The sequence below is a fragment of the Cavia porcellus genome, unplaced genomic scaffold (genome assembly GCF_034190915.1).
Source record: "Cavia porcellus strain 051 isolate PalLab524CR breed Dunkin Hartley unplaced genomic scaffold, mCavPor4.1 scaffold_32, whole genome shotgun sequence".
In the NCBI taxonomy this organism is placed as follows: Eukaryota; Metazoa; Chordata; class Mammalia; order Rodentia; family Caviidae; genus Cavia; species Cavia porcellus.
Window position 1 is genome coordinate 22,387,395 of NW_026947515.1, and position 10,194 is coordinate 22,397,588.

At 43.4% G+C, this 10,194-nt stretch overlaps 1 protein-coding gene and 1 long non-coding RNA gene across 2 annotated transcripts; one reads left to right on the forward strand and one right to left on the reverse strand.

The window, feature by feature from the left end:
* Positions 1 to 428: 428 nt before the first annotated feature.
* LOC134474470 (uncharacterized) lies at positions 429 to 4,069 on the reverse strand. Its single transcript, XR_010045356.1, has 2 exons — positions 1,155 to 4,069; positions 429 to 916 (listed from the first exon to the last, which is right to left on the reverse strand). It is a non-coding gene; the product is annotated as an uncharacterized LOC134474470 (long non-coding RNA).
* Positions 4,070 to 5,711: 1,642 nt separating this feature from the next.
* LOC101788883 (leucine-rich repeat-containing protein 37A3-like) lies at positions 5,712 to 9,793 on the forward strand. The gene is made up of 3 exons (XM_013151882.2): positions 5,712 to 7,203; positions 7,515 to 7,610; positions 9,656 to 9,793. Exons 1-3 carry the CDS (start codon positions 5,740 to 5,742, stop codon positions 9,704 to 9,706), a joined length of 1,611 nt encoding a protein of 536 aa, XP_013007336.2. The 5' UTR covers positions 5,712 to 5,739; the 3' UTR covers positions 9,707 to 9,793.
* The last annotated feature ends 401 nt before the right edge of the window (positions 9,794 to 10,194 follow it).

The window sequence follows — 10,194 nt, forward strand, 5'->3', positions numbered from 1 at the left end:
CAAGCCTGGAGCTGATTTGTATTGCAGAGAGACCCTGCCTCAAAAGAAACAAAGAATGGATGGACACTTGACCTAGTCTATCTCAATAGACCTGGCTTAATAGTAAAAGGTCCCAAGGGTCTTGAGACACATGCATGTGGCACTCACAGGTCTTTTCAATATGCCCTTAAGAAGACTGTGTTTCTTCTTGTTTTTACATTGTTGTTGGGAAATGTCCTATACAGGAATGTTAGGTTTGGTTGGCTTATAATAAAGGCTTCCTTATGGAGCAGTCACTTTTAGGGATTTTGTTTTTAGCCTCTTTTTTTTTTTTTTTTTTTTTTTTTTTTTTTTTTTTTGGTTTTCTATCCACTTTTTTCCTACATTTTTTTCACTTTCTCTTTTCCACAGGATCTTTTACAGACATACAGAATCCCCAAAGGGAACACTGCTTTATGCATTTTAAGGTTTATTCATAGGTAATCAAAGAAAATGGTTTTTTAACCTATGAATCAGCTCCATACCAAAAAAAGAATATCAACTTTTTATGTAATTTCATGCATATTGAAAATACAGATAACTTTTATCCCATTGCATTTTTCAGAATTCTCAATAATAATCCTCTGACAACTATCGAAGATCCATCACTTTTTACATTACAAGCATTAAATTATCTGTAAGTATTGCCATAACCTTTAAGTCATAATATGACTTTGGCTCTTCTTGCTTCCTTCCAAGAATGGTACAGTATTGTATTTTGATCCTACAGGTCATAAGTTTAATTTTAATCAGGTTATTCACAAAGAGAAGGATTAAGATGTATAATGGGCAAGAGAGTCAGCAGGGATCGGGAGCACCACTGAGGAACACGGTAGACACGGATCACATCAGTGGATGCAGGAACACCATTACCCCAGGAAACATAGTGGCCTTGTTACTAAAAAGAACAACACAGTGAGAGATGTGAATGCAATATAAAAATGTGAAGTATGATGGTGACTGAAACACAGATGCAGCATCTACTATGCAATGCCAAGGTCATTCATTTGATGATGAAAACATTAAATTTGAATTTTTGCATGAAGACTTCTCTGGGATTATAGTTCATGTAAAGTTATGTGCTGGCTTGTTTCACTGGGAGGCAAAAGTGCAATAATAAGATATCCTTCAAATACCTGTTGAAGCACAGACTTTTGGCATTGGGCTTCCTCATTTCTGTCTGGCTTTCTTCTTCAGGGACTTGGGACAGACGCATGTGTCACTCACAGTACTGGAGAACATCCTCACGAAGTCTCTTGAATTGGAAAGACTGTAAGTTAGTTTTTTTCTCAGATCTGTTTCTCTTGGGTTCATTGTTGTTGCTAGGTTTGTTTTACTATTAAGTCAGGCTTATGGACGTGTGATTTCCATGTCACAAAACTCACACGTTTGAGGAGTTTGTGTGGTTATGTAGCCACCACCACACCCCTGCTGTAAAACATCTGGGTCACCTTCAGAAGGCAGCTCATGTCCTTCACAGCTGGTTCACTCTATCTATCACAGCTCCCAGAATCTGCCAGTCTTATTTCTGCCCTGTACGTTTACATTTTCTGGAAGGTCTTATAAATGAAATCATGCAGTGTGCAGCCATTTGTGTTTGGCTATTATCCACTTAGGATAATCATTCATACATCCCACGTGCAGTCTATGGGAGTTCAAATGGCAGGTAGGCGTGGCGGCCCAGGCCTGTAATCCTAGCACCCAGGGAGACTGAGGCAGGAGGATGGCAAGTTCAAAGTCAGCCTGTGTATCTTACTGACAGTGTGACCCTGTCTCAAAATGAAAATGAATAAATACATGTAAAAGCTGGACAAAAAGAGAGGCTGGAGACAGCCCAGTGTGAATGCCCTCAGTGTAATCGCTAGTACCCCAATCAAAAACAAAGAAAAGAGTTACCACATCATCTTTATCTGATCCCTGCATTTCACTCTGTAAAAAAGGTCAGCCTTTTAAACACCATGTATGTGGATCTATCTCATTGTAGCTTAAGTGTGCATTTCTTTACTAGCTAAGCTAATGATGATTATCTTTATGAGTGCAGATATTATTTTTTAAGTACTTGGCCTTTCTTACTGAGCTATGACCTCCCCTTCCACATTTTTCATTTTGTTATTTTGAAGCAAGGTCTCACCATGGAGTTATGTTGCCCAGACTGGGCCAAATTTACAAGCATCCTACCTCAGTTTCCCAGAGCACTAGAGTAGAACAGAAATCTTAACTTTAAAAATTTTGATGAAATAGAATTTAGCAAGCTTTTGTTCTTTCAGGCCTTTTCTTGTCTTACCTAAGAAATCTTTGTTTTATGTGCCCATTGTTTAACCCACGGCTACGAGATTTTCTCACTTGCTTTCTTCCAGAATTGCGCTGTGTAACTCTAGTCATACTTAGGTCCGTGATTATTTTCAGAGGTGCTGGGGATTAAACCCTGGTGCTTGCACTAGCATTTTTTATTGGTAGTTTTGAGACAGGGTCTCACTAAGTTGCTGATCTACCTGGGCTGGGCTCCAATTGGTGATCCTCCTGCCTCAGCTTCTGAGTGTTAGGATTACAGGTAGGTTTATGATCTATTGTGAGTTAATTTTCATGCAGAGTGTGAAGTATATTACTGTACTACTGTATGTAGTGCCCTGTTTTGATGGTTTTTATACCACTGACTGCAACTTGAATTGTGCCATCCTCCTCCAATATAGCAAGCTAAATAGAAGCTCACTTAGTAGTGAAGTAGTTGAGGGTTTGCAAGACACCTTTCATTTAGCAGTCTGCGCTCATTGTTTCTGTCAGGTCACCTCCTCAACTGACTTCCCACACTGCCAAACCCCTTGGTTTCTGCTCCAGGCTCGTCTTCCTCAACTTCCTGCAGCACCTGCTTCCCTTCCCACCCACATTAGCTAGACACCATCCTTTCCAGAGCCACTAGTAATTCATGGCTGCTTTCATCACGTAGTCATTGCTCCCTCATCCTCCTCTCCCTTCTGTATTTTGAGATACTATGGATCAAACCCAGGACTTGAGCACACTAGGCCAGCTCTCTCCCTCTGAGCCACTTCACCCCCACTGAGTCCTCCTTGACCTTTTGAATGCTCCAGTTGTCTAGATTTACCAAGTTTGATCTGTGTTATTAACCGCACAATATAGGTAGGGATAAACTGACTTTTTTGCCAAATGTCTCACATTTACCACTCGGAACCCAAGTTGTGAAAGGGACCTCACACATTGGAAGCTGATTCCCACTTTTTTTTTTTTTTGGCTTTTTCATTTTTACCGGTACCAGGGATCGAACTCACGACTGCCTGCTTGCAAGGCAGGTGCTTATGCCACTGAGCTAAACCACCAGCCCTGATTCCCGCTTTTTAGAAGCTGATGTACTTCCTGTGCACTCCCAACCCACAGTGAGACTTACAAGTTGAAAGGAGATGCTTCTGAATGAAAGGACACATTCCTGTCACTCAGCACTAATCTCCAGGACCTTCATGTGAGGCCCACCACACGCACTGCTGAGCTTCCTTCTGTGGGGACCCCTCTCTCCCTCCTATTTACTCACAATATCCAAAAGCTGCAGTGGCTGTTGGCTTCCTACCCAGCCGCAAGGGCTGCCTCAAGCACTCCTTCCTGCTCCACACTGTGGAGCCTCGTCCTGCCTCTTTACCATTCAAGGAGCAGCTTTCCATTAACTCAGAACTCTGTGTCCTGTCTGCAGGATCTTACCGAGCAACATGGTCTGCTGCCTCTGCCAATTTAAAAATGATATTGAAGTTGTCGACAAGACAGTCAAGCTGCACTGTGATAGCACATGTCTGACCAATGCCAAGCAGTGTTGTGAGTCTCAATTGCCTAATGATGCTTTCATGTTTCTTTTATTTGCTTTTTAATTTCTAAATAGTGATACAAAGGCTGTAAACTAATGATACAATTGGTTTGCACTTATAATGTGCAGTTATGTGCACTTATAATGTGCAGTGCAGCTTGTAAGCTGGTTTTTTATATATTAGGTCTCTATTCCTTCAACCTTAGGCAGGTGTACATCCGTTTTATCATCTTTTCGAAACTGTGTCAAGCCATACTATTGTATTGGAGCCTGAGTTTCTGATTGCCTAACTACAATTGCTTGTCTCTTCTAAGGGAATGCAGGGTTGTTCCATGCCCAGACTGTCCAAACCTGAGCTTATCATGAGTCTCAGATGACTCAGGTGCATTTAAGGATTTTTCCGTATGTCGGGTTTATTAGCTCTCACTTCATGCTTGCCACATGTGAGTGCTTTCACATCCGGAGAGCTTGAATACAGGGACAAATAATAAATAGTGGCACTACGTTTCTTATGCAAAAGAACTTTGCTTGGTTTCCAAAACAAATTTTTACCAATTACAGTATTCATTCTACCCTCAGAGGTGAGAAAAACAAGAATTTCTTGCCTCCATTTACAGATTAAGATCAGAGGTGTCAAGTGCTAGAGCCTCATGCCCAGCCCTCTGTCCGCAATTCTGGGTTCTCCAGAACCCATTTTCCTCTATGGTCATGATCCTTACCCCCTCCTCTGGTCCTCACCACCACCAGTCAATTAATTCTTCCAGAAGACAAATCAGTTACACATTGAGCCCTTGACTTTCGTATGACAGTATTGTCAGGAGCGTTGGATGCTTAGAAATATTAGGACAGAAATAAAAGTAGGGAAAGCATCTGATCTGATAGAAGGGGCAGTTTCTCTTATACATTACCACCTTAAGTCATGTTTATACAGAAACTGCTGTTATTTTGTAGATTTGCTGTTCACTATTCCACAGAGGCAGGCATACAACCAGGCAAATTAAAAATCTCTTATCCTACACTCTGGATCCCTGCTCTGATATAAGAAGACTCGAGCAGTACAGTATTTGGCTCTGTGTGGAAGAATCTTTTGTTATGGGACAGGACAGTGGCAGTGAACTTACCACACATGCATGGTTGTGTTTTTCTCTTAAGACAAAAGACGTTCATAAGGAGTTGATTTTTCCCGCCTAAAACCCCAGTATTCAGGTTTCATTGCAGGGTTGGCACTTTGCCATGAGTAAGTGGGTTAGGGTGCGGTTTGGCACTTTTTCTCTGGATGTTTGCCATCACGGTGCTAGGACACATGGAAGCACGGACCAAGTGAAGGCACTGGGCACACAGGTGGAGCAGACGTATCCAGAAAAGACCTGTAGGCAGAAGGAGTGGGGCTTTTGCATGTCTGCCTTTTTGTCCTAAGAGGACTGTCCTTCATCATGGTCATCCGAGCATAGTGAGGTGGCAACTGACCAGGTGGGGTGAGGAAGACCTGTGCTGCCTCTGCTGCTACACTGTGACATTATGGTGTTTTGGGTCCTGCATGGGTATGCATAGAAGGTCTGCAGAGAAGCCTGCTGAGTGGGCAAGTACTTGTCAGGATGTGGCCTTTAGTGAGTACCAATCATTTGGCTAAGTTAAGTTGCTGTATTACACACTATGGAATGTTCTCAAAAAGTAGTCTCGTTAGCAAGAGAGGTCATTTTCTCTTTCTGTTGGGTTTTTGTAAGTTTAAGTTTGGATTTCTTTTTGTCTTGTCCACATGGCACTGAAATAGTTGCTGACCTCTCCCTTCTTTGACTGGTGTGTACAGCTGTGGGCCAGTAAAAAGCTGGGTGTCTATCATTCTGCCCTAACTGAGAGCAATGTCTTCTTTTCTGACAGTGGGAGACACATCCATAGTGATCTCCCAAGAATGCTTCATGAAAGTGTTACAAGCCCGGAAGGGGAGCACCAGCACCCAGCTGAATATTGAATCTGAAATGTCATCTTCAGAGGAAAGTGTGACCAACCCAGTGGGCTTTACAAAAGAGCAGCTCGATATGAATGATGAAAGTGACATCATCAGTGCACTAAACTACATACTGCCTTATTTCTCCAAGGAAAATCCAGAAGGCATAGAGGCAACATTATTACCATTCATTCAGCTGCTTTTTTCAAAAGTCCAAGAGGACGCTAATCCCTTAGGTGACTCGAACCACAACAGGAGAAACTCTTTTCAACCTGCACGCAACAATTTACGTTTCACAAATAAGATGAAGAAGCTGTATCTTCTTCAAAAATTGCTGGAGGAAGGTAACCAGGAAAAAAACAATGAGGTAAAAAAGGAAGAGAAAATTCCTATGCTGCTACAGCCTAGCCATTTTCTTCCCAAATTCAGAGGCCAAATCTTTCAAAAAAAATCGGAAAATGCTGAAGCACCAGAAAACAGCCTGGCAGCAGTTGGGCATGGAAGGAAAAGACTTCAGAGAGTAAAGAGAGAACTTGCGGAGAACACAAGAAAAGCTGTGTCTTCTTCAGAAAATGGCGTTTTTATTTTAGAGCATGCAAACTCTATAGTTAAAACCATGGGGGGGAATAAGCCAATCATACATTCTGGAAAAGTTCACCGTTTTCACAAAATTCACTCACGTGTGGCCCACAGAACACAGGAGACCAAGCTGAGTGAAAACCTGAGAAAGGAAAGCACACGCAGTACACTACTGCTTGCAAAGAGGCCTCCATTCCCAGCAGTGAAGAGTCACACCAGCTCCCCTTCACAACAGGTGCTCTCACCTTCAAGAGACCCGAGTATTCGGGAGAATCCTGTGTCAGAATTATATGTGCCTTTAGAGACTTTAGCAGAAAGCACCTCTGTAGAAAACCCTGCTACAGATGAAGATTTTCAAGCAGTGGATTTTGGAGGGTATGTTAGTGTGCCAGAAAGGTCTGTATCTGAAAAAACTCAGAAGGATCCTTTGGCCAAAGAGACTGCTGCGACTACACCCGACCTCACACCAGCTGTGAGGCAGGCCAGGGAGGCACGATGGCAACAACCCAACACGGGGACTGACTCACTCCCCAGGGACTTCACCTCCACACTGCTGTCAGGTGATCAGTTTGAAACTTACCGAGACCAGCAGCTGGGGCTCCTCATCCCCAACAATAACATCAGAAGGCTGATTTCTCAGGTCAGCAGGATCGTAAAAATGGACTGCTCTGAGGCCCACACGCAGCTGGCCTGTGCCAAGCTCGTCTCTAGGACGGGCCTCCTGATGAAGCTACTCAGTGAAGAGGAAAAAGTCCATGTGGCCAAGGCCCTGTGGGATGCAGAGGATCAGAAGAGTGAGAAGGACACCAGTGAGAACACAGCAGAGAGCGACCACAAGGACCAGAAGTCAAGAGAGGTGAGGAGGTCTACCGAGCTGAGGGGCCACCATGAGGTGCACAAGCAGGGCCTGCTGGTCTGTATTTTGTCCTGGCCACGTAACTTTGGCCAGGATGGCACTCTCCACCCTGCTCCATGAGAGAAGGAGATGTCCTAACACAAGATAAACAAAGCAAGAGAAGGACGTGCACTATAATAAGATTTGTAACACATCCCGTTTGATGTGCTTTTAAGAATCTCTAAGCTACTCAGAAGAATTGGATTTAAATAGACAGCTGTCATCCTTGTTATGTCTTTGTTACCCAACTAAAATTATCTTTTTTTTTTTAGCTTACAAAAGTTCCACAACATGACTATTACAAACTGATCTTGCCATTATCTTTCATGGGAGTGATGATTTTGATGGTAATTTTCTGCCTAATCAAGGTAAGGATAAAAATTGATTCAAGTTTCCTGAATGCATCTTGTCTTTGTATGATTCAGAACCATGAACAGAAAACCCAGGCCACGTTGCCCTTTCCTCCTGGACATTCCTCTGTAGTTTAGTTTAGTTTCTTTGTTGTTGTTGTTGTTGTTTTGTAACAGGGATCAAACTTGGGACCTCACACTTACAGACAAGTACCTGCACCACTGAGCTAAATCCCCAGTGCCGTTCCACATTAGTAACTCAGGTTGAAATAGTCTTTGCTCTTTTACTGTAATATGATTTTCAGGTAAGAAGATTGGTTTATCTTTTGAGATGGTGCCTTGCTGACCTTGAGCTCATTATGTAACCCAGGCTGGGCTCAAATTCACAGTGACCCTCCTGCCTCAGCCTCTGGAATGCCTGGTGTTCTCCAGGGATTTTTAAAGGAACTCCACTCCCAAAAGATCTCTGACGAGCTAAAACCAAGACAACAGGTCACTTGGGTACCTGGACAAGTTAATTTGATGGGCAAACGATGCCATGAAAGAAAATTTCCCCAACCCCAAACTACCATGTCGACAGTTTGATGTCCTCACTGATCTCATGCTCGCCATGCTCAAGCAGCTGTCATCACTCTAGGGAGAAGGGACAGCGCCACAAGACAGAAGTCTGTCTTCCACATTCTTTAGCTTTGACAGCTGCTGCTGTCTCCAGTGTGCGAGGCATTGTCTAATAGGTCCAGGTATAGCCCTGCCGCTGAGGCTTCTGTCAGGTCTCCCACAGCAGGTCCTGTTTAGAGCAGCCTCTTCCAGAGCTTGCCCCTGTTTGCTTTTTGCCTCATTATGTAATAGTTTATTATTTTACTTTTCATCTGATAGATTATTAAAGCGTAATTTCATAGTCTGACAAACTTTACTCTCCTTTTCCAACTAAATAAAGTATCCCTAATTTACATTTCCCACAGTTGTGGCAGCCTTCTGCCCCGGCCCCTCTCCATGCCTTAGTCGTACCATCCCATTCCTATATTTGCCTGTGCTCTGTCTATAAAGAATCCTTGTACTTCACCCTGCTTGTGGAAGTCTCACGAATGTGCTGAAAGCCAACTCAAGCTCGTCCTCCTTCATGCAGTCTTTCCTGGATGCGCTAGTTCTCCTGAGCCAGTCCCCTCTTAAGAGACTCATGTCCATTTCTCCTACCACGAGAATAGAAATATGCTACACAGGTTTTTGAAAGAGGGGCATCTAAGAGTGAAACACAAAGGTCAGCATGGAAAAAAGCTGGGTGTGGCGGTAAACACCTGTAAGCACAGCATTTGGGAGACTGAGGCAAGAGGACTGCTACAAGTTCATGGGCAGCCCGTGCTACATAGCTCAGGGTCAGCCTGGACTACCGAGGTGCTGCCTCTGGGTCAGAACTATTTCTTGTGAGGTCGGGGCATTCTGATTTGGGGTCGGTCTTGTGAGACTGATGAGATAAGATTGCTCCAAAAGGAAGGAGTGAGTTCTCTTTTGGTGAGAGCAGACACTAAAATCTGAGCCCCAGAAGCAGGGCCAACATGGGGTAGGATGCTCGCAATCCAGTTGCAACAAAATCATGGAAGGAATTCAGTGCATTAACTGAGACACCACTCTAAAAGGCTGGTGAAGAGGTGCCACATGGCACCAATCCCAGCACTCTGGGAAGCTGAAGCAGGAGGATTCAAAATGCAAGCATAACCTGGGCAATTTAGTGGCTTAACAAGCCTTGTCTCAAAAAAAAAAGAAAGAAACCCAAAAAATAAAAACACACAGAACACAGAACACAAAAACCTGTCTGTCTCTATCTCCCTAGCTGCTTAATATGTATTTCATTACAGAAGCCATGAGTTCACTCCTTACTACTGGATAAAAAAAGTTTCCACTTCATGCAAGACTCTTAAAGTGCTTTCAGAAAGTCAATGAACTAGCAGGGTAGAATTCTGTCTTTAGGAAAGTTCTCATCACGCAGAATATCTAAGACTTAAATTTATGAATGAAAATCAGGAGATGGAGGTGGATACTCAACACTATTTTTTTTTCCAAAACAGATGCGTTGTCATAGAAGAGCTTTACAGGTGGTTGAAAAGCCCTCAAGGTAAATATGAGCCTGCTGATTTTATTTACTTTTTATGTATTTACTTTTTGTCTTTTTGAGATATGGTCTCACTGTGCAGTTCAGACTTGAGCTCACTTTGTAGCCCAGGCTGGCCTCAAACTTGCAACAATCACCCTGCCTCAGCCTCTCCAGTGAGGGACTACAGGCATGCATCACCATGCTCAGTTAGATGATCTTTAAATGAGAAATTCATTACTAGCTCTAGAGGAGAACCTAGAACTCAGCTATTATTTAAATCCCTGGATCTCTCAGTGCAGATCCTAGCAGCAACAGAATAACCCTTCATTCCCGAGGTTTCACGTGGCTCCAAAGAAGCTGAGATGGGCGGGATAAGCAGGGAAGATCTGCTGTCACCAGACATCCCATACTGAGGGTAGAGGTGGCAGGTTGGGGTACGCCTGCTCCTGTGGTGTAGAGGCCTTTTGGGACTGCACAGGAAGCCCAGGTGCTAGGCAGGAGCTGGTGCAAGAT

Bases quoted from the DNA above. Each gene is read 5' to 3' on its own strand.
- LOC101788883 (XM_013151882.2), top strand. From the start codon at position 5,740: ATGAAAGTGTTACAAGCCCGGAAGGGGAGCACCAGCACCCAGCTGAAT. The intron at 7,204-7,514 runs GTGAGGAGGTCT...TTTTTTTTTTAG, and splicing joins AGGACCAGAAGTCAAGAGAG to CTTACAAAAGTTCCACAACA. The intron at 7,611-9,655 runs GTAAGGATAAAA...TTTCCAAAACAG, and splicing joins TAATTTTCTGCCTAATCAAG to ATGCGTTGTCATAGAAGAGC.